The sequence below is a fragment of the Furipterus horrens genome, unplaced genomic scaffold (genome assembly GCF_987537825.1).
Source record: "Furipterus horrens unplaced genomic scaffold, mFurHor1.1.pri manual_scaffold_1, whole genome shotgun sequence".
NCBI lineage: Eukaryota > Metazoa > Chordata > Mammalia > Chiroptera > Furipteridae > Furipterus > Furipterus horrens.
In genome coordinates this window covers 76466358-76491619 of record NW_028327171.1, presented here as the reverse complement: position 1 = coordinate 76491619, position 25262 = coordinate 76466358, and the positions used below count along the sequence as shown (strand labels likewise).

Sequence of the window (25262 nt, the reverse complement as noted above, 5' to 3'; positions counted from 1 at the left end):
ACCAGGTTGAAGGGGGCAAAACGGGAAAAATTGGGACAACCATAATAGCATGATCAATAAAATGTACTTTTAAAAAAGAAAAATGGAAACAATTCAAACACCTATCATTACAAGACATACTGAATAAACTACAGTTCATCTACAAAATAAATACAATGAGTTATAAAAAGAAGTTTGGACTATGTCTACATCAATATGGAATGATTCCCAAGATATATAGGGGTGAGCAAAAGCAGGTTTCAGTTATTCACCTGGACACACAAGTTATGAATATTACAATAGCTTTAACTCAAAAGAATGTCACAACTGTAGTTGCCCACCCCTGTACTATTAAATGAAAAAAGCAAAGTATTTATGTTAACCTAAAAATGGGCATAGGATATATACCTATTAGTTGGATCTTAACTTTCTGTCCAACCAATTTCTTTAATAGGTTTAGACCATTTACATGTAATGTAATATTTGATAATGCTTGGGTTAAATCCTACTATTGTAATAGTTGTTTTCTATTTGTTTTCTCTGTTCATTGTTCTGTTTGACCTCTTCTACCAATCTTGGATTGAGTATTTTTGTGACTCCATTTCATCTCCACTTTAACTTTATATATACACCTCTGTTTTAAATGTTTTTAGTGATTATCCTAGGATTGACTATATATGTCTTTAGTAAATTCCAGCCTACCTTCAAATAACATCATCTGCTTTAGGTACTATATAGTAAACTGTGTTATTTCTTTATCATTCATTTTAATTTAAAATATACTATAAGCCAACAGTACTTCACTACAATTTTTGCTTTAGTCTTGGCATTTAGAAGTTATGGTCTATAGGCTGGCTGCCATTTTTGTAAAAGTTTTACTAGAACAAAACCACATGCATTCATTATGTACCGTCTATGGCTCCTTCAGTGCTACAAGAACAGTTGCATAGTTACAACAGACACTGTGTGGTCCACAAGTCCTTGAAAAAAATGTTTGCCAACCTCAGCTTTAAACAATTATGTTTCAGAGACTAAAAATAAGTAAAATTCAATTTTATATATATAGGTCAGCTTTACCATTTCCAGTTCTCTTCATTTCTTTGGGTAGATTTTCTGTCTGGCATCATATTTGTGGTACTTTTTTGTAGTTCAGGTCTTCTGGGAGTAAGTTCTTTCAGTTCTCTCTTTCTTGAAAACATGCCTATTTCTCACTCTCAAATTGAGACTTAATTTTTTTCTTTCTTTCAGCACTTTAAAGATGTCAATTTATTATGTTCTGACTTGCAAAGTTCCTAAGGTGTCTGCTGTACGTATTTATCTTTAATCTTCTAAATTAGGTAATCTTTTTCCTCTGATGGCCAGCAAGATTTTCTGTGATTTTCAGAATTTGAATGTTAAGCATGCAGGTGATCTAGAAGGCAGTGTGTATGTGTGTTGCAAATTATCCTGCTTGTTATTCTCTGCAATTCTTGACTCTGTGGTTTCAGGGTTCTCTTTAGTAGCAATTATCTCTCTTTTGAGGTCTTCTTTTATACAAATCAGTGCTTCTTCTTCTCATCAACCATCTCTAGTCTCTAGGCTCTACCAGTACCCCCTTTTTCCCTTTTTCTTTCATTTCTAGGGCTAACAGCAACTTATTGGAAAGCTAAGTCTGATTCACCATCCTCTTCTTGTCTCCTCTTTCACTCTTTTAATAACTTTGAAAGAGGTTCTGTGAATTAAATTCCCTCTACTGAACTGTCTAGCATGACTTACATTTCCCTAACTAGATCTTGATAGAAATAACCTATATATCTTAATCAAAAAGAAAATGAAAAGGGAAACAAAAATAAATGTATTGATGACTATTTCCTGCAAGACCAACAGAAAATTATATTTTGTCTCCCCATGTTCCAAAATTAGAACAGAAAACTTTTTCAGAACATTATAGCTTAAGAACACTATGACCAACACAGGCTACAGTCAATATAAGTCACATACTTATTTTTATTAAATATTTAAAAATACGTAAGTTTGTCTTGGTGCCTTGCTCGGTGGGATTTTCTTTTCTATTGAGCTATAATTGACATATAACATTATATTAGATTCAGATGTACAACATAATGATTCAATATGTGCATATATTGGAAAACTATCATCACAATGAATCTAGTTAATATCCATAACCACATAGTCACAACTTTTTCTTCTTGTGATAAGAATTGTCAAGATCTACTCCCTTTAACAACCTTCAAATATACAATACAGGATTTTTAATTATAGTCACCATGCTGTCCATTAAATCCCAATGACCTATTTATTTTATAACTGGAAGGTGGTATCTTTTGACCACCTTCACCAATTTGGCCCACCTGTCAACCCTCACACTACAGCAACCACCAACCTGGACTCTATATGAGTTCTGTTTTGGATTCCATATATAAGTAAGATCATATGTTATTTGTCTCTCTGTCTGAATTATTTCACTTAGCATAATGCCCCCAAAGTCCATCCAAATTGTCACAAATATTAAGATTTCCTTCTTTTTTATGAATAATATTCCATTTATATGTGTATGTATCCATTTTTCTTTATCCATTCATCCATCACTGGACACCTGGGTCACTTCCATCTCTTGGCTATCTGTAAATAATGCTACAATTGAACACAGAGGTGCAGATATGTTTCTGAGTTAATATTTTCATTTTCATTGGATAAATACCCAGGAATGGAACTGCGGGATGATATGGTAGTTCTATTTTTAATTATCTGTGGAATATCCATACTGGTTTGCACAGTGGCGGCACCATTTCATACACCTACCAACAGTGCACAGGGTTCCCTTTTTAAACCCCTACTAACAGTTATTTGTTATCTTTCTGAAAAAAGCTATTCTAACAGTTGTAAGGTGATACTTCATTGTTCTTTTGATTTGGGTTTGATTTTGACTAATGGTTTCCTATTTAGTGCAAAAGTTTTTTTAGTTTGATGTAATCCAACTTGTTTATTTTTGCTTTTGTTGCCTTTGCCTTTGGTGTCAAGTGAAAAAAAAATCATCCCCAAGTCATAGGTCAAAGAGCTTACTGTCCCTATTTTCTTCTAGTTTTATGGTTTCAAGTTTATGTTCAAGTCTTTAATCCATCCTGAGTTGATTTCTGTGTATAGTGTAATAGTGGTTCAGTTTCATGCTTTTAAGTGTGGTTATTCAGTTTTTCCAACACCATGTACTGAAGAAACTGTCCATTCCCCACTGTATATCCTTGGCTCCTTTGCTGTATTCTAATTGAGCATGTGTGCATGGGTTTATTTCTGGGCTCCCTATTCTGTTCCGTTGACCTGTGTGTCTGATCTATGTGCCAATACCTTATTGTTTTGGTAAGCTTTTAATACTGTATAGTTTGAAATCAGGGAAAGTGATGCTTCTAGCTTCATCTTCTTTCTCAATATTACCTTGGCTATTCAAGGTCTTTTGTGGTTCTATGGATATTTTAGGAATTATTTGTTCTAACTCTGAATAATGCCATTGGATTTTTGATAAGAGATTGCAATGAATCTATTATTTGCTTTGGGTAGCATTAACAGTATTAATTCTTCAAATTGATGAACATGATTTTCTTTCCAATTTTTTGTGTCTTCAATTTCTTTCATCAGTGTCTTAGTTTTCAGTGTATAGGTCTTTTATCTACTTGCTGAAACTTATTCCTAGGCATTTTATTCTTTTTGATGAAATTATGAGTATAATTATGTTCTTAATTCCTTTGACAGTGATTAGTGTATAGAAATGGAAAGCATTTTTATACATTGATTTTGTATCCTGAACTTTACTAAATTAGTTTATTAGTTCTAACAGTTTTCTGGTGGAGTCTTTAGGGTTTCTATATATGTCATCTGTAAATAGAGATTATTTTACTTCTTCTGTCAGAGAATATAGTAATATATCTTTAACATATTTTATACCTATATGTTATATATATTTATATACAGAAATATTATAGATATTATGTTAACCTTTTTGCTTACCTATATGTTTTTAGCATGTCAAGTAATTAAAAAATTAAAAATGAATGATATGTATCATAAACAAGAATTCTACAGTTAGGAATTAAAATGAAATCTATTAATATCTTCACATACTGTCTGGGTACTTTAAACATTCTGTTTGCCATCCCTAGGAGGCTCTCCTGCTCCTTCATCTAATTCATTGCTCTCATTCCTGCAGAGCTCAGCTCCAGTGTTAGCTCACTCAGCAATTTTTTCATAACTTCCCAGACCAAGTCAGGTCCTCTGATATACTTTCATTGTACCCTGTAATTCTTTCATGATTACAATTACATAATAATGTGACTCTTCAATATGTTTTAGCTCTGTAAAGTCTTTCATGACAAGGAATAAACTATCTTTTCTATTTTACCCCTAAAACCAAGCACAGAGATTTGAAGAATGAATGAATGAATAATTATGAAATAATTATTGGAAGAATTTTCTGGATTATTTATTTATTTAAATAAAGTAGAGATACAGACTTACTCTTTTAATACTACCATGTTGCTATTTCCACACTTTTCTTCAGGTATTAAAAATACAATTCAAATAATACAAAAACTTTTCTTTATAAGAAACACTACTATTTGACAAACCAGTAAGATACATAATTTACTTTGTCTAGTATTGTCATTTTACATAAAATTTGTTTCTGCTTACATTATTCTTTTCATGAGCAGTAGTAAAAACATCTAAAATGTAATGAAACAGAAGTCAACAAATGACTTAAAATTTTTAAAAAGTATTTTCATAAGCCTTAAAAGCATTTTCATATTACAACACTAAAGTTAACAAAGATTATATAGAAAAGGGGATGGGAAGGGAAGCCATGTAGGCACTGAAACAAGAACAATACTTCTTGCTTAAAAATAATATATTCCTATTAATATTTATTTTGTTTTCCTCAGAAATCACTAGAGAATAAATACAAGTGTTTTGATAGCTTTCAAAATGAACATATAAAAATAGTCCTTCTAGTCTATCTAGCTCTCTTTTACACTATCTCACTAACTTCTTGAGGGAACTGCAAATCCCTCCAACATTTCTATGGTTCTGATAGGGTTGCCAATGGCTGCCAGTGTAGTATCCTCATTTCCCCTAAGGTGGGCTTGTCATCTAACTGAAACAAAAATTTTACCACACTCTCCTCAACACAGTGATTAGTCCAAGAAGTGGGCATACTTAACCTCGGCTAGGCCTGAGTCCCCCAAGTATTTTGGGGATTACATGTATGAGGAGGAAGTTTCTCCTTCCTTGGTTAATAACTAAACTTAATCATAAAATTGTCAGCCTCCCTGAGAGAATGAAGCTCCAAGGAAAAGATGGAAAGGGAGAGAATAGTTCTAAATGATATTTTATTCTCTGATTTAGAAAATCCTGATACGAGATGGAAGCATAGGTAAACATGTCTTACTTCCTTACATAACCACAGCAAAAATTATAACTAAACTGCAAAACACTAACTTGGTCCTTCTGGCCAAAATGGAGGCGTAGGCAGACACACTTCATCTCCTCACACAACTATAAGAAGGATCACAAATAACCTCAAAATAAAAACAACCGAAACTGCCAGAAATGTGAACTTTATGGAAGTCTGACAACCAAGGATTTAAGAAGAAATATTCATCCAAATGGGTAGGAGGGGCGAAAGTACGGAATGGAGCAGAGAAAACGTGGTGTGGCAGAGGTGAGGAAGCAGTGGCGAGGCAGTGGAAAGATAGAGGTGGCAGCCGGAGGATCGAGCAGCTCCACATTCATGTGTGGTGGCTAAAAGCCAGGAGTAACACTGGGGAGTGAGCCCAGCCCAGGGTTCCAGCGACAAGAAAATAAAGCCTCATAGCTTCTAGCTATGAAAACCAGTGTGGGTTGAGGCAAAGGAAAAAACTCCCCAACTCTCAGGAGAGTCTGTTAGGAAGGCCCCCATGGTCCTAGAATGAGCACAAACCCACCCACTCTGGGAACCACCACCAGGACAACAGCTAGAGGGGTGCCAGTCGCATACGGGAAGTCGGTGAACTGACTAGAAATGGGGCCGGAACCGAGCAAGCAGCATTGTTCCATCTCTGACCCCTGCCCCACATAAAGTGCCACAAAGCAGTTAAATGGGTTGCACAGCTCTGGCAAAAACCTAAGGCTCTGCCTTTTACAACATGACAGGTACACCAAGTCAGGAAGCAAAAGCAGCTCTACCTAATACACAGAAACAAACACAGGGAGGCTGCTAAACTGAGGAGAAAGAAATATGGCCCAAATGAAAGAACAGATTAAAACTCCAGAAAAAGAAAGGAGATAGCCTACCTATCACTGGGTGATAATGATGCTCAGAGAACTCACTGAGTATGGCAAAAGCATAAGGGAAGAAATGAAGGCTACGCTAAGTGAAATAAAGAAAAATTCATAGGGAACCAACAGTGGTGGTAAGCCAGCTTTCAAATCAATGATTTGGAACATAAGAAAGAAATAAACATTCAACCAGAATAGCAAGAAGAAATAAGAATTCAAAAAATCTAGGAAAATATAAGAAAACTGGCATATCTCCCAAAGTGCCAAATTTTGAACCATAAAGATGCCAGAAGAAGAGGAGGAAGAGGAAGAAATTAAAAACGTATTTGAAAAAATAATGAAGGAAAACTTCCCTAATTTGGCAAAGGAAATAGACATACAAGTCCAGGAAGCAGAGAGTCCCAAACAAGCTGGACCCAAAGAGGACCACACCAAGACACATCATAATTAAAATGCCAAAGGTTAAAGATAAAGATAGAATTTTAAAAGCAACAAGAGAAAAGCAGAGAGTTACCTACAAAGGAGTTTGCATAAGATTATCAGCTGATTTCTCAATAGAAGCTTTGCAGGCAAGAAGGGACTGGCAAGAAGTATTCAAGGTGATGAAAAGCAAGGACCTTACTCTACCCAGCAAAGCTATCATTTTTAATTGAAGGACAGATAAAATTCTTTCCAGACAAGGTAATGCTAAAATAGTTCATTATCACTAAGCCCTTATTATATTAAATGTTAAAGGGACTTATTTTTTTAAAAGATCAAAACTATCACCAGTAATATGACAACAAATTCTTAACTATCAACAACTGAATCTATAAAAACAAAAACAAATAAGTAAACAACTAGAATAGGAACAGAATCATAGATATGGAGATCATTTGGAAGGTTATCAGTAGCAAGGGGGAAGGGGAGAATGGAAGCATAATTGGTAGGTACAAAATAGACAGGGGGAGGGGGAGGTTAAGAATAGTAAATGAAATGGAGAAGCCAAAGAATTTATATGCATAACCCATGGACATGAACTAAGGGGGCGAACTGCTGGATGGAATGGGGGTACCAGGCAGAAGGGGGCAAAGGGAAAATGAATTGGGACAACTGTAATAGCATAGTCAATAAAATATACTTTAAAAAACTGCAAAATCAACTATCACTCAGAATCATCAGAAAATTGAGCTATATGGCAATTCGACAGCCAAGGAATTAAAGAAATCACATTCATCTACATGGGTAGGATAGGAGGAGCAAAGAAGCAGAGACACATAATGAGCAGCACCACAAGTACCCACACCCATATGTGGTAGATAAAAATCAGAAGGGATACCTCATTAATAAGGGATCCCAGCCCCACACCAGACCATCCAGTCTAGGGTTCCAGTGCCTGGAAGATAAGTCCCCATTAACTTCCGGCTGTGAAAACCAGTGGGGATTGGGGTGGTTGAAGAAACTGCAGAATTCTCAGGCATCTCCTCTCAAAAGGCCCACAATGGATTAAGGACTTACCCACACTCACTTCTCCTGGGTTCCACCATCAGGGAAGCAGGAGGAAGAGCACCAGTACCTGGCATCAGGGCAAGTGCTAGAAATAGCTTTCTCCCAGACAAAACTCCAGAGGCCAGGCAGCAGCCACAGTCCCTTTCTGAGGCTTCCCCCACATAGAGCAACAAAAGAGAAACACCATATCTGAGACTACATCAACCTGAGGTTCACATGGGTTGCCCCTCCCTGGTGATTACCTAAGTCTCCTCCCCATTCAATTTACCAGAGCACTTTTCTGCAATAGGCCATGCTACTAAGACAGGAAGTCAAAGCAGCTCTACCTAATACATAGAAACAAATACAAGGAGGCTGCCAAAATGAGGAGACAAAGAAATATAGCCCAAATGAAAAAACAGAACAAAACTCCAGAAAAAGAACCAAACAAAAATGGAGATCAGCAATCTATCAGATGCAGAGTTCAAAACACTGGTTATTAGGATGCTCAAGGAACTCACTGGGTACTTCAACAGCACAAAAGGATCCAGGCAGAAATGAAGGTTACACTAAGTGAAATAAAGAAAAATTTACAGGGAATCAACAGTGGAGTGGAGAAAGCCATGAATCAAATCAATGATTTGGAACATAAGGAAGAAAAAACATTCAATATGAACAGCAAGAGGAAAAAAGATTCCAAACAAACAAGGATAGGCGAAGTAGCCTCTGGGACAACTTCAAACATACCAACATTCAAATCATAGGGGGGTGCCACAAGAAGAGAAACAGCAAGAAATTGAAAACTTATTTGAAAAAAAGATGAAAGAAAACTTCACTGATTTGGTGATGGAAATAGATATACAAGTCCAGGAAGCACAGAGTTCCAAACAAGATGGACACAAAGAGGATCACAGCAAGACACATCATAATTAAAATGCCAAATGTTAAAGATAAAGAATCTTTAAAGGAGCAAGAGAACAGCAGAGAGTTACCTACACAGGAGTTTGAATAAGAATCTCAGCTGATTTCTCAAACGAAACTTTGCAGGCAAGAGGGGACTGGCAAGAAGTATTCAATGTGATGAAAGGCAAGGACCTACAACCAAGATTACTCTATCCAGCAAAGCTATCATTTAGAATCGAAGGGCAGATAAAAGTGCTTCCCAGACAAGGACAAACTAAAGTAGTTCATCATTACCAGCCCTTATTATATAAAATGTTAAAGGGACTTATTTAAGAAAAAGTAGATCAAAGCTATGAACATTAAAATGGCAGTTCACAATTATAAACAACTGAATCAAAAAAACAAACTAAGCAAACAAGCAAAACAAAAACAGAATCATAGATATGAAGATCATTTGGAGAGTTATAGTTGGCAGTGGGAAGAGGAAGAATGGGGGAAAATGTTCAGGGATTAAATATAAATTGATAAGTATAGAATAGACAGTGGGATGTTAAGAACAGCATAGGGGAAATGGAGTAGCCAAAGAATTTATATGCTTGGCCCATGGACATGAACTAAGTGGGGGTGACTGCCAGAGTGAATGTGGGTACCAGGTTGAGAGGGGCAAAGGGGGAAAAGTTGGAACAGCTCTAATAGCATAATCAATAAATATTTTTTAAAAATAGCAACAATAAAAAGTAACAAACAAAATTCTGAAACTAGTTCTAGTCCCTGCTTTTCCATGGTTTAGTCATCTAATAATTTCCCCCGCACTGGTTGTTTGTTTGTTTGCTTACATTAGCTTGGGTAAGATTTTTCAATTATAACCCCAAAATCCCTCTACATTTTCCATATTCATTTCAGCTTGATAAACTAAATAAAAAAGTATATTAACAAAAAGTGTAAATATAAAAGTTTTATAAACTATTTCTCTCCTACAAATCTAAGTAACATTATATCTTAAATGCTCCTTTTCTCCTACAAGTTTTTCAGCTTTATTGGGGTATAATTGACCAACAGAAATTGTATATATTTAAGGTATACGACTTGATTTTTGATATACATAAGATAGGATTAACATATCCATCACCTCACAGTTACCCCTACAATTTTAAATATATACATATAAACCTTTAAGGAAGCATAATGTACATGCACACTTTTAAATTATTACATATAAATAAAACAAAAAGTAGCTTGTATATATGAAATTAACACATCTTCAAGATTAAGAAGTGCTACATGTATAGAAAGGCTTCAGCCTTCTCTCTCACTAGTCCAATGCTCCCAAATCAACAACTTTCAATATTTTTAATAGCTGCTGATAATAAGCTTTGCTACTTTCTTGACTTGCCAATTTTAAATACTATCTCTTGACGTCCTGCTTTACAAGAAGAGAATTTAATTCCTCACACAACCAATCCCACCTTCCCAACATTTATTTATTATCATTACTTTTATCTTTATTTCTGTATTATTTATCTTTATAACTTTACTTACACCTTTATTTATGGCTTCATGTATTACTGATACTCCATTTTGTAAAATAAAAATTAAAGGAAGGATATTAATGCCTTGTCCTTTAATTTCAACTCTCAACTTCCATTAAATATTCTTATATTAAAAAGTTAATAATTTCCCTCTGTTCTGTAATTTTGTATTTTAAAAATTTGAAGTCAATAAACATCATTTATCAAGAAAACTACATAAAGTCCTGGCTGGTGTGGCTCAGTTGGTTGGGGTGTCATCCTATAATCAAAGGGTTGCAGGTTTGATTCCTGGTCAGGGCACATTCCTAGGTTTTGGATTCAATTCATTTCCCAGTCCAGATGCATACGACCCCCTGCCAGAGCGCATATAGGAGGCAACCAGTCAATGGTTCTCTCTCACACCGATATTTCTTTCTCTTCCTTCCTCCCTCTCTCTCTCTAAAAAGCAATGAAAAAATGTCCTCGGGTGAAGATAAAAAAACAAACAAACAAAAAAACTAGTTAAATAACATTCAGTACACATCTAGGTAGTTTGCTATGACTGTATCCTTTCCTATTCAAATTATTCTTAATTTTCCTGGAGTGTCTAATTCCTTCTTTATTTCCTTTGCCTATCTACTTTTATCACTACCTTAAATGGTTCCAAATTCTCAAAGTTAGTCCCATATCTAAATTTGTACTAGATATTCCCCTCTCGGAGGTGACATATCTATTAAGACCTATTATTTGGCAGTGATCCTGGCACTTCTTTTCTATCTTAAGTAAATGCCTCTGTTTTCTAGATTCACTGTTATTTGGTCTTTTTATATGACAGGCTCATCTAGAGAACATTCTCTAAAAACTTCCAAAAACAGTATATGACGGACAAGTCACTCTCCTAGGCTCTTACATGCCTGGATATATTCTCTCTGCTTTTTGAATGAGTATAAAATTCTACATTAAAAATAATTTCTCCTCAAATCTTTAGATATACTGATTAATTATATTCTACCATCCTCTTTTTGTTGTATGAAGACTAATACCAATTTGATGTTTGTCCCTTTATATATAGTTTTTCCTCCCCAGAAGGTATTCAAATCTGTTTTTCATATTTGTAAAGACTTTACTTATTTTTATTTTTAAAAATTTTTAGAGGGGAAGAGAGGGAGAGAAACATCAATGCTTCTAGCGTGCTCCCTAATGGAGACCTGGCCTGCAACCCAGGCATGTGCCCTGACTGGGGATTGAACTGGTGACCTTTTGGTTCGCAAGCTGGTTCTCAATCCACTGAGCCACACCAGCCAGGGCATCACCAGCAGTTTTAAAAAAATGTTTTAAAAGAAGTCATGAATTGCTTAACAACAGGAATATGTTCGAGAACTGCATCCACAGGCAATTTTGACATTGTGTGAACATCACAGAGTGCATTTACACAAACCTAGATGGTATAGCCTACAGCACACCTAGGTTATAAGGAACAGTCAACTGCTTCTACGCTACAAGCCTGTACAGCATGTTACTGTAGTGAATACTGAAGGTAATTGTAACTATTTATGTATCTAAACATATCTAAAAATAGAAAAGGGACAGCAAAAAAGATAAAAATGGAATACCTATATAGGGCACTTACTATGAATAAAGCTTCTAGGACTGGAAATTGTGTGGGTGAGTAGTGAGTGAATGTGAAGGCCTAGGACTTTAGTGTACATTACTGTAGACTTTATAAACACTACATTTAGGCTACTTTAAATTTATAAAAAACATTTCTTTTTTAAAATAATAAATTACTTTAGTTTACTATGACATTTTTACTTCACTTTATAAAATTTTTATTGAGTTTTTAACTCTTATACTTCATTTGAAAAAAGCATGTGCAATTACACAAAAAATTTTTCCTTTACAGTTTTATTCTATACATATTTTTCTATTTTTAACTTTATTTTTACTACTTACGCTTTTTTTGTTAAACACTAAGACACAAACATACTAGCCTAGGCCTAAACAGGGTCAGGATCATCAATATTATTATCTTCCACCTCTATATCTTGTCCCACTGGAAGGTCTTCAGGGGCAGTAACACACATGGAGCTATATTCTCCTGTGATAGCATTGCCTTCTTCTGGAATACTTCATGAAGGACCTGTGTGAGTCTTCTTGAGGTCTCACTGCTTTCAGAAATATGTCCATGGTGGTCTGCACCGTGAACTCTCCTTTCGATTAATGAAAACCTTTCAGTGTTGGAGTTTAGGTTTAAACATTTTAAGGAGCTTGATGAGGTCTTCAAAAGCTTTTGCTAAATCCTGAACTACTGATTTTCTTCTTTTTCTTCTGCAGTTTCCTTTTCTATCCTCTCCTTCAGCTATACATTCCTTATCCAGTTCCAAGAACTCCTCATTAGTCACTTCTTCAGGAACCACATCTTAGAATTCCTCAATATCATTCTCTTCCACATCCTGGTTAAAGTTGTTTGCCAGCTCAACCACAGCCTTGGTGAATTTTGCAACCTTTACACTTAGAATTTATGATGGCTATTGTCACTAAGCAACAGGGATTTTTCAGCTCCATTATAATCTTATGGGACCACCATTGTACATGCAGTCCATCATCAACCAAAATATCATTATTTGCCCCATGATTGTACATAAAAATAAATATATAAAACAATAAGTTTCACAAAATGCTTATTACATGAGACACACTCATGTTTTCTAAAGTTTTGTAATGTTAAATGATATCAAAACCCACCATTGTGATGTGAGTGCAATTTGAGGCACAAAAAAATGACACACATACAAAAATCAAATTAAGTTGTGAGTTGCTCTGCCATGTTTCGACAACCACTTATCTATTTTCTGTTCCTCAGAAAATTGTTGAAATCTTTTATGCACTGATGATGCTTTTCTTTTCACTGTATTTCTATCTTTTACTTCTTTACTATAATTTTAGTAGGATTTAGGAGGGTAAAAAGGATAAACATTAGTCCTCATTCTGTGATCTTCTATAAAAAAATACATTTTATCGATTATGCTATTACAGTTCGGCCCCAATTTTTTCCCCTTTGCCTCCCTCTGCCCGGTACCCCCCATTCCCTCCAGGAAACCCCCACACTTAGTTCATGTCCATGGGTCGTGCATATAAGTCCTTTGGCTATTCCATTTCCTATATTATCCTTAATATCACCATCTATTTTGGACCTACCAGTTAGGCTTCTTAATCCTTACACCTTTTCACCCTACCAGCTGATCTCCATATCTATGATTTTGTTCCTGTTCTGCTTGTTTGCTTGTTTTTTAGATTCAGTTGTTGATAGCTGTGAATTTGTTGCATTTTAATGTTCGTAGTTTTGATCTTTTTCTTTTTCTTAAATAAGTCCTTTTAACATTTCATGTAATAATGATTGGTATGATGAACTCCTTTAGCTTCACCTTAACTGGCAAGCATTTTATCTGCACTTCAAGTCTAAATGATAGTTTTGCTGCATTTTAGGTCCTTGCTTTTCATCATATTGTATACTTCTTGTCAGCCCCTTCTTGCCTGCAAAGTTTCTTTTGAGAAATCAGCTGATAGTCTTATGGGAACTCTTTTGTAGGTAACTCTCTGCTTTTTTCTTGCTACTTTTAAGACTTTCTCTTTATCTTCATCTTTAACCTTTGGCATTTTAATTATGATGTGTCTTGGTGTGGTCCCCTTTGGGTCCAACTTGTTTGGGACTCTCTGCTTCCTGGACTTGTATGTCTATTTCCTTTGCCAAATTAGGGAAGTCTTCCTTCATTATTTTTTCAAATAAGTTTTCAGTTTCTTGCTCTTCATTTTCTCCTTCTGGCATCCCTATGATTCAAATATTGGTACGTTTGCAGATGTCCCAGATGTCCTTATACTATCCTTTGTTTTTTGTACTCTTTTTCTTCTTGCTGTTCTGATTTAATGCTTATTTCTTCCTTGTGTCCCAATCATTGATTTCAGTCACAGCGTCATCCCCTCCATTGTTGGTTACCTGCAGATTTTTCCTTATTTCACTTAAGAGTAACCTTCATTTCTTCCTGGGTCTTTTTATGCTATTGCCATACTCAATGAGTTCTTTGATCATCCTGATAACCAGTGTTTTGAACTCTGCATCTGTTAGGTTGGTTATCTCCATTTCGTTTAGTACTTTTTTGGTTTTTTTTTCCTGGTCTTTCATTTGGGCCATATTTCTTTGTCTCTTCAATTTGGCATCCTTCATGTGTTTATTTCTGTGTATTCAGTAGAGCTGCTTTGAGTTCCTGTCTTAGTAGTCTGGCTTACTGTAGAAAAGGCACCTGTAAATTGTGTGAGTGCGGAGCCTTAGGTAATCACCAGAGTGGGGCAACCCATTTCACTATTTTGTGGTTGTGTGAATGGGGATGGGTCAGAGAGGACAATATCGTTGCCTGGCTTCTGGAGGTTTTCCCAGCACCCACCCTGTTTCCATTCACTTTAGTTACACCCCATATGTGACTGGTGCCCTTCCAGCTGTTGCTCTGGTGCTGAATCCAGGAGGGGGTGGCTATGCATAAATTCTAAGTCCATGCAGATCCTTTAGGCAGAACCCCTGAAAATTTCTCAGCTTCTTCCTCCATCCCAAACCCCTACTAGCTTTTATAGCCAGAAGTTATGGGGATTTATCTTTTGGCACTGAAACCCTTGGCTGTGTAGTCTGGCCTGGGGCTGGGATTCTTCATTCTTGAGGTACTCCTCCTGATTTTTATCTACCACACATGAACATGGGACCACCTCTATGCCCCACACCTGTTTCCACCCCTTCTTTTTGTCTGGATGAATGTGCCTTCTTTAAATCCTTGGTTGTCAGACTTCTATACAGTTCGATTCTCTGACGGTTCTGTGTGTTATTTGTTTTGAGATATGGTTGTAATTTTTTCTGTAGTTGTGTGAGGAGGCAAAGTATGTTTACCTATGCCTCTACCTTGACTATAAGTCCTTTAACTCAAAGTCTTTTACAAGTATTTTAAAAAAACAGGAGTTTCCTTTTAAGGTCCTTCTGCTAATTATGGTGGCCTTAATTACTATATTCTGGGACTTTCCATTGCAGCTTGCCAAAATAATCTTGGAAATTAAAAAAGAAAGGGAAGTGCTGTAGTGACCATGAGAATCTATATTACAATTCCATTTAACTCTGAAACTAAAAGTAAAACTGTGATCAAATGTTCAAAATTAAAATGTCAATACTTAAATTAAAAAATGTAAATTTCTTTTTGATATAAGACTTTAGGAAATGTGCCTTCCCCAAAGAAAATAATAAAAAAAGTTTTCAAATGCATCATGATAAATAATATTTTTATAAGTAGTAAAGAGTACTTACAAAGCAAGGCTACTCAAAACATATTGTACGTGCTCACATTCATCCGGGAATGATGCACTGGCTGATGTAAAACAGCAAAGTGCAGTCTGAAGAACCTGAAGCTGTGGCAAAGGTACCTGCCATCTTCCAGCATAATCTTCAACCACCTGATAGGGAAGCAATCCAAAAAAACATGATTACAGAAAATGTTCTTAACATCTCCAGTTTAAAAATTCAATAGAACTTACTACATAAATTAAAGTATTAAACATGAACACAAATGATAGAGGAGAGAGCTCCTTATTCTTTATTTTCATGGTGTACATATAAAAATAACAATTATCTTTGAAAATGTGGAAAAGTGTGGAAGAAGGGGTGGGCAGGGTGGCGGGGAGCAATGAGGGAAAAAGTGGGACAACTGTAATAGAAAAACAAAATAAATATCTAGCTTCAGAAAAGAAAAAAAATGTCTAAAAGAAATATAATATATGAATGTCTGTACTATTCAGTTGCCAAATCTTTACCAAACTTTGTAACACATACCCTTCACCTCCTATACCTAGCTTTCATATAATTGTCAATTAATATTAAAATAGCAGGATATAGTAATGAAGAAAAGTAGAAATGAACATGCATTATTTTTATTTATAAGACTGACCTCTACACCTTCTGGCAACAAACAGGTATTAAAGATATAGTGGCATGATGCACTGATTATGAAAGTTGAAACTGTAATATAGTATAGCAAAAAGAGTCCAGAATATAATCAGTCTTGGCTCTGTCATCAGGTAGGTCATCTTCCTTCTCTATGTGCTACTTTTCTCTTCATAAAATGAAGCTACTAATGTTTATCTCACATGTTAACTCTAAAGTTAAATTAGGATAATTTTTGAACTATCAATTACTATAAAATATTGATCATATGTTATATATCTATGAAACTATAAAATCATTATTTCATATGCAGGACTGCTGTATTAAAACAATGTTATTATATTTAAAAATTTTATCATATAAAACAGGTTGGCAAACTATGACATACAAGCCAAATCTGGCCTGCAACCTGGTTTTGTACAACTCACAAGCTAAGAATGGATGTTATATTTTTAAATGGTTAAAAAAAATTTTTGTCATGTATAAAAATCATATGAAGTTCAAATTTCAGTGCCTGTAAAGTCTTATTGAAACATATACAGGTTCACTCATGTATGTATTTCCTATGGCTGCTTTCCTGATATAACAAGCCAAGTTGAATAGTTGTGACAGAAATTATATGGCTCACAAAGCCTAATATATTTAAAAGCTGCCCCTTTACAGAAAGTTTTCCAACTCTGATTTAAAGGCTGGAAAAACTAGTGCAGAATAAAAGAGCCAAGAACACTCAGAGTTCAAGGACTTTTCATACTAATCACTTCCTGTTGGGAGACAATTTTTCATGGGTATCTTGTATTTCTATAGTTTTCAAAAAGAGGTTATGACAGCCTTTATCTTTTTCAAATATATTTACACAAAATAGTCTTGAAAAGTAGAGATGACATCTCCTTCCAGACCAGTGAGCCTGTTTACTGTCCATTATAATCATGATGTCATCTCCCTCTGGAGCAAAAGTCAGGCAGATATGCTTTCAGACCACTATAAAAAATTAGGATTCCCTAAATTTGGGGGTCCTCAGCTGTGATGAAAACCTACTTTGAGTGCAGGATCCACATGAGCCACTCACACCTTGTGAGACTTGAGGGACAAGGAGAACCATCATGAACATGAAGCTCATGCTGCTTGCTGTACCCTGAGTAATAACGTTCTCTACCTCTCTTCCAGCAGCTTCATGTCTTCTACCAGCATCCATGAAACTGTGGCTGGCTTAAACTCTCAGACCCTTCACAGTTCTCTGACAATTCCAAATTGCAATACCAGATAGCCAGCACATACCTCCAATGTTACCAGGACCATGTATGGATAAAAAAAAAAAAAAAACCTAGAGAGTATTATCTCTGTGAACTTGTACCCCTTCAAGATCTTGTGGTCTTTACTAATTGGAAAGTAAAAACTACTACTTACTATGATGACCCAAGGAAGGCAGACTTTTCTAAACCACCATAGGCCAAAAAAGAATGTTAGACAAACAGTGATTCCCTGGCTTTAAATTTTCCCTTCACTGAAGGGTTTATCCAGCTTTACTGCTTATTTTTGGGTACCACAATACCATTTTTTTGTATCACATAAAAAATAGGCATCTGTCAGGCTCACATTTTTCCTGTCCTCAGTATCAAATAGTTTGCCCTAATCCGTATCTACTTACAACCTTATTCACTTTCTATTTATGGGCTGGGTTTATCTCCTTAGAAGAGAAGCTTTCTACTTTTTCAGTTTCAGTTCTCATTATAGCTTCTTTCATTCACCAATATTTAGCTACTAATACCCTGTCTGATCTAGCTGATCCCAAATCTAACACAATAGTAGTCCTTACGGGCAACACTTCTAATATGTTTGCCACAATATGCTTGAAGAGACATAAACAAATTGGCTGAAATTTATATATTGTCTTACATGTTTAATGTCATGGCTGATACTGCTACTAACATAACACTAAAACACCATTTCTCCTTTACATTCATTATTTAGGTATATTAAAATACATCATCCAAATTAGTATGGACTGAAATGTGTCCCCTTAAAATTCATGTGTTGAAGGCTTAACTCCCAATTTAACTATATTTGGAGATAAGGTTTTTAGAAGATAATAAAGCTAAATGATATTATAAGAAAGAGATCCTAATCAGATAAGAACTGTGGGCCTTATAAGAAAAGGAAGAGGGATCTCTCTCTGTCTCTCCACATGCTTCCACTGAGGAAAGGCCATGACAAGGCCCACAGAGAGGGTGGCTTTCTATAAGTGAGGAAGAAAGTCTTCACTAGAACCTGACTGGCACCTTGATCTCAAACTTTCAGCCACCAGAACTGTGAGAAAATAAACTTCTGTTGTTCAAGCCACCAAATCTGTGGTATTTTCTTATGGCAACCAGAGCTGAGTAACATAGAGATGTAGAAAACCAATACAAACATAGCAATTTAAACAGCCACCGCCCTCCCAATATCACATAAAGTGAGTGATTAACTAAAATATGGTGGTTTCTTAACAGTTATCTTTTCTAGTGTAACAAAGATTAATTTTTAAATACAGGTAATATTAGAATGGATCATTAACAAAATATCAAGCATGACTCTATTTCTATTAGTTCACTATTCACAACTCTGTCATTTTGATCCCTGAAGTCTCCATTCTCATCAACTTTCAATGTTTCGGACACCTCACTTTCCCCAGGTGTTAGTAAGCTGTTCACTGTTAATTTCATTTTTAATATATAGTAAATCCACCCACTTTCCAAACTTGAATTACAAACCAGAAGATATATTACTATCATCTTCTATTGTAAGAGATTCAAAAATTGACTATTAATACATGCCTGTATTAATTTGCTGAAAAAAGATTAATATAATCTACATGCACTGAGTAAATTTGCTAATTTTCTAAATAATGAAAGTGGACATTTTAATAAACATTTAGTTTTTTCCCACCCCTTCAGTATGATTATGTTATTCATTTGTAATGTAGCTACTACACATATGAGAGGAGACACCCTCAAAAAACAGAATTTATTTATAAGAAATCGTGTATTCATTCTTGTTGTTTAAATGTCATTCGCCTTCAAAGTTCTCTCCATTTGGTGCAATATATCGATTGAGACGTTTTTTTCACTGCTCATAAACAGTTTTTGAACTCATTAATTTTTATGCCTTTTGGTGCTTCTGCCATTTTTTGTTTCACCAGCTTCACAACAGCAAAATGTTTGCCTTTGAAGACTTTTTTTCAACCAGGGAAACAAACAAACAAAAAACAAAGCTTGGGATGAAATCGGGGGAATAGGGAGGGTGAGACATGGGGGTCAAGATGTTTTTGGGTTAAAAACTGCAAAACACTAAATGCAGTGTAGGCGGGGGAACTCCTAAATCATCCATCATGAAATGGGCAAATGCATGCGGTCTTCAAAAAAAAAATAAAATTTCACTGAAGCTGAACACAGCCTCTCACAACAACACCAGTTGGTACACCAATACAGATAGATTCCTAGAACACTCACCTCATGGGGAAAGCATGTACCTTGTACAAGGGACCTGGCCACAAGAAGATAATTCCATTTTGTTTTGTTTTTTTGAGTCTCCCCTCATATAAATATTTTTAGTTCTGTCCACTGAGAGGACCTAGGAACAATGACATTCCAGTAGCAATATATATAGTTAGGGCTCAAATCTTGGTTTCTAAACACTAGTCTCGAAAAAACAAAAAGAGAAACTTGGGCTCCTCAAGCACAAGGAGCTTAGACTCATAAAGCCCTCTTGCAGCACAGCTGGAGCAGGGAAAATACAAGATGAGAGATTGGAACATTTTGTGGTGTCAGAAAGTAATGAAATGCTGGTGGTGGGGGGGGAAGATGTGATATAAAAAACACAGAAACCAACCTGATAGGGTTCCTAATGGCTAAAGCTGGAGCAATTTTCACAACAAAATAAATGATGGCAATATTAGGCTTTAATCCATGACTGGAGAAATATCCATGTGTCCATACTAATACAAATAAATAATCAAATAAATAAATTTTAGAGATACAACAGCTCCTCTTCATAGTAGATTCCCAATAAATAAACACAGAAGGAAGGAAAGAAAGAAATAGAGAATCATGATTAGGCATTTATACAGAAATGAATGTTGCAGACAAAAATCCACGAATCAATACTAGTATTAATGGATGAAAGTTTGAGGAAATACACAATTTGTAGTCTCAAAGTATCTCCTCCAAGACATTTATCAACTACAAGGAGAAACATAGTAGCTTTAGAAGTAGAGAAACCCCACAAAAACAAACTTAATCAAGTCATGGCAGTAAATATGACCAATAAGTAATAAAACATATTATCATAAATCTCTTCATATGGTACACCAAGAAAGACACAATGACATTTTTGTGGTATTTTTACCAACAATGTATAAACTTATTCAAGCATGAGAAATCATTGGACAAACTCAAAATGAATGATATTCTACAAAAAAATATTGATCAGTACTCTTCAAATGTGTCAAGATCATGAAACACAAGGAAAACGCAAAGAATTGTTACAGACTATTAAGAGACTAAGGAGAAATAGCAGCTAAATACAATATTTAGATCAGCAATAACTTCCTGAAACAGACAAAGTAATAGTGGAAAAACTGATAAATTTCTAGTAAGGGCTGTAATTTAGTGAATATTACACCAATGTTATTTTCCTGTTTTCTATTAAGTATAAAGTTAGCTCAATTTTTAAAAGTTGTTTAAAAACAAAACTATTTTGTTTCACATTTTACCTCAAATTTCAATATTCTCGTTTACTTTCTGGAGGCTATTTTGAATATAAAGTACGCACAATTCTATATCTACTTTCCCTACTTTGTTTCCTAATTACATGTCAAGATTTACCCTTGCCTATGGGTATTTTTTTAACAGTCAGATGGAAAAATGAAGGAAGTAGCTTGGCAACACTGTGAAAAGAGTATAGATGTTGGAATCAAATTGCCTTAGCTTTGTCATTTAACAGTCATGTAATATTAGCAAAGTGTATTAATATACTGGTACTTCAAAGTTTCCCATAAAATAAACAATATCACTTTAATCAAAGAGCTACTGAAAAACTAAGATATATATTAAAATCTAGGGTAATTCCTGACACATAATACACTATTACCAGTGTACTTTGTTTTAAGAAAATGATGAGGTTAAGCTTACTTTGGTGACAATTTCATCACATAAGTCTGAACTGTTTAATTATTTGTCTCCAAGCATGATTAATTACAACAAATTTTACTCACTTTTGGCAAGCAGACCACCACTCCCAAATAAAATCTATTCAAAAACTGTTGCTGTTTCAACTATCATACTTAGCTCAATACTAAGTGACAGATGAAGCATATCCTAGATACAGCAATACAGGTAAAATGATTCATGCCTGAACAGTATCTAAGAAGTCTTTTTGTTGTTGTTGTTCCCCAGTTTTCTTTTGAGAATCAAGATGATAAAGAAAAGCTGTTCAAAAAAAAGTAACTTGTCATGACCTTTTCTATCAGGATAATCGTATTTTAAAAACCAACAAAATAGTTCAGAAGTACAGTCTAGTAAGTTGAAGTTGTTTGATATCTGCAAAGAGCATAATCTTTAGTACCAAGTAATCTGAAACCCAGTTCTTTGGGGGCTCTATAAAGTACATTCTTTGTTCAGCTCATTACTCCTTAAGTTAATATTTCTGTAACATTAAGATCTTTAATAGGTTCTGTAAATGTAATTAGACTAAACCTTTTACAAACTGGAAAATGGAGTAAGCATCTCCAAATCTTAATATTCCACATAATCTTACTATTAAAAGTAATCTTTATGATTATCTAGTATAAGCTACCAACCATAACAGGAATCCATATGGTATGAGGCAGGCCAGGGCCTTCTGACTACCTGAGTATCTTCTTAAAGTCCCAACATTCTTATTCAGTAGGTTCCAAGAAAGTAAAGTAGGAGGTTCATTTTTAAAGGCTTTAATACATGTTGATCCCAAATTTTTCATTTGATTCCAAACTCACTAGGGAGAGTAAGATTATCAAACACTTCCCTCATACACAGTAAAACTCACATATAGACAAAGGAACCCCAAAATATATGCATGAGGAAACTTATATTAACATCAAATGGAAATGCGGGGTAAATATACCTCTTTGTGTGCCTGCCACTAGTGGTATCCACAGATGCCTGTGCACGTGATAATGTCTTAACTAGGGTGAGCCAAGCAGAACACTGCCTCTGACTTAAACTTTGGATGACCTGGCCACAGATGGTATTGCAGGTATGATTGAGGCATTGATTATATTACTGATTTTTAAAAAAGTCTTTTAGTCATATAGGTGTTTTAGACATTAGTGGGTGTGATTTTTTATTGTTGTTGTTGTTCCTTCTGTCTGCTTTCTCAACAAAGACAAGCTACATCATTAAACCGAAAAGTTGGTTAAGTTCCATCTGGGTCTTAATATCTAGCCTTTAAATCATTAGCATAAGTCCTATATTAGCTGACCTAATTCTGTCCCTCTCTCTCTTAATTTCATTCTCAAAGCAGTTCTTAGTTCAGGTGACTTGGCCAAATGCTTCTAGTCATTTTCATAATATGGCCTTAAGTACTTTCCGAGATTGATAAGGACATAAATCTAATCAAAGCTGTAGATGGCAAGATTTTATCTGAATTCAACAAAGATGGCCAGTAGATTTTATCAGGTGAATACATAAAGAAGGGGATATTATTATAGGGCATAAATCTGTTTCTTACACAGAAGAAATTATTATAAATCCAAAGACCAAAAGGGAACTTTAAAAGGCCTCAAACACTAACTTTAGGTACTAGGTTTGTTCAGTCTCAAGAACTAAACTTGTTTTAAAAAGATGATACATTTACAATTAAAATAACAGTGGGAGAGTTTTAAAAAATAAGGTTATGTTGACTAAGACAGAAGAGAAGGACTTTCTCAAGAATTAAGTTCACTCTAAGAAGCCAGACTAGACAGATTTGAAAAAGAACTATATATACCATATATATACCAGTATTATGTGTTCATGAAGATGGAATTGGGGAAGGAGGAGGAGTATTTTAGTTGTTACTCTTAGAAAGGAAGGGTGACGAATTCCAAAGCTACCTAACAGAGGAATAGAGGTAACTATAGGATGGAAATCTGAGAGTGAACAAGAATGGAAATCCAACTATGGTAAGATGCTCTTGAAAAAAACAGAAATTTCATAATGAGAGAGAGAAAACTGAGGCTGCCATATAAGATAATATAAAGACTGTACAAATTTGAAAGGTTAAAAAAAAAATACTAAAAGTTTACCTTAAAAATAGCTGAAGCATTTACAGTACATTTCAAAATTACTACAGATGCTCTTTGACTTATAATGGAGTTGCATCCAGTTAAGCCGACCATAAGCTGAAAATATTGTAAGTCAAAAATACTTTTAATACACCTAACTTGCCAAACATCATAGCTTAGCCCAGTCTACCTTAAATATGCTCAGAACACTTACATTAACTCACAACTCAGCAAAATCATCTATCACAATGCCAATTTTATAATAAAGAATTGAATATCTCATGCAATTTATTTAGTACTGTATTGAAAGTGAAAAAACCAATGGTTATATGCGTATTCACCATTAATGTACACAGCTGAAGCAACATGAAACACAGATGTATGTTCTGTAGATATGAGGAGATGTGAAAACACAAAACACAATATCCAAAAGCACTGGCAACACAGTATACTGTAGGGTATCAGTTGTTCACCTCATGATCACATGACTGACTGGAAGCTGTGGGTGGTGCCACTGACCAGCATCACAAGAGAGTATCTTATCACATATCACTAGCCCAGGAAATGATCAAAATTCAAAATCTGAAGTAAAGTAAAGTAAAACAAATCCTAAATGGAACCACTGTTAGTCAGGGACTGTCTATGGTTATTACAGAGGGCAATGTACAGTATGGCATGGTGCCACAAAGCAACGAGGCCCAAGAACTCAAAGTTAGGCCTCTGAGCATGAATAAGAAAATGCAACACTGAAAAACAAGTTACGTCAGTCCTAGGTTTGATGTTGAGCTGGTGAGATTTTCTTAAGTCAGGGAGATGAGAACGAGCAAAATCTGTTTGCTAATGAATGCTTTTTGATGAACTCAGAATCTCCAGACTTTCATCTCTGACATTATAGATCTTATAAGAGATAATTGAAGAATATTAAAACCTCGGCCCAAATGCTAAGAGAAAGGGAAAAGAAGACAGGAGGTACTTAAGAAGAGGCTAAAAATGGCCCTCACCAGTGTGGCTCAGTTGGTTGGGCGTTGTTCCGCAAAGCAAAAGGTCACTGGTTGAATTCCCAGTCAGGACACATGCCTGGGTTTTGGATCAGTCCATCCTGGCGCAAACTGGAGGCAGCCAATCCATGGTTCTCTTGCACAGCAATGTTTCCTCCTTCTCTTTCTCCCTCCCTTTCCCTCCCTCTAAAAATTAATAAATAAAATCTTCAAAAAATAGGCCAAAACGTGAACAAAAACAAAACCTAGTTATGTTTATCTGAAATGGCATATCTTATTGTTACTGAAAGAAATATGTACACTTCCAATGAAGTAGAACAAATTATTCAAGGCCTAAACAAGTTAAAGGCTCAGCTTAAAAAACAAAAGCAAACAAACAGAAAACAACGTCTAGCTCTGACTATTGTGGCTCACCTGGTTGGGTGTCATACTTACCCCAATGTGCAAGTTCACCAGTTCGATTCCTGGTCAGGGGGCACATGCCTGGGTTGCAGGTTTGGTCCCCAGTCAAGAGGCAACCAACTGATGTTTTGCTCTCACATCAGTGTTTCTCTCTCCCTCTTTCTCAACCAGATCCTAATTAGTTCATTTTGATATTTCTTGAAATTGTTCCTTTATCTCCATTTTCATTGCCTCTGCCTAACCAGGCCCTCAACTGATCATTTTCTGAAATACTTTAATCACTTCCTTTTTTTCTGTCTAGGCTTTCATTCTTTACCTCCTTTATCTTAAAACAATATTTTAAGATTAATAATGGCACTGCTTTGCCCTTAAAACTACAGATCTTCCTACAAAATTCAAACGCCTAAGCCAATATCTGGACCAGTCCATTTTTCTAATCTTAATACCCATAAATA

The 25262-nt window shown here is 35.3% G+C and overlaps 1 protein-coding gene across 2 annotated transcripts in view; it reads right to left on the bottom strand.

Moving 5' to 3' along the window:
* ZNF654 (zinc finger protein 654) overlaps positions 1 to 25262 on the bottom strand; it is an 82754-nt gene that overhangs the window by 44840 nt on the left and 12652 nt on the right. For both annotated transcript variants that reach the window (XM_090275986.1, XM_090275979.1), the window contains exon 2: positions 15499 to 15644. In XM_090275986.1, the coding sequence (XP_090132112.1) occupies positions 15499 to 15644 (146 nt within the window). The remainder of the gene's footprint in view (positions 1 to 15498; positions 15645 to 25262) is intronic.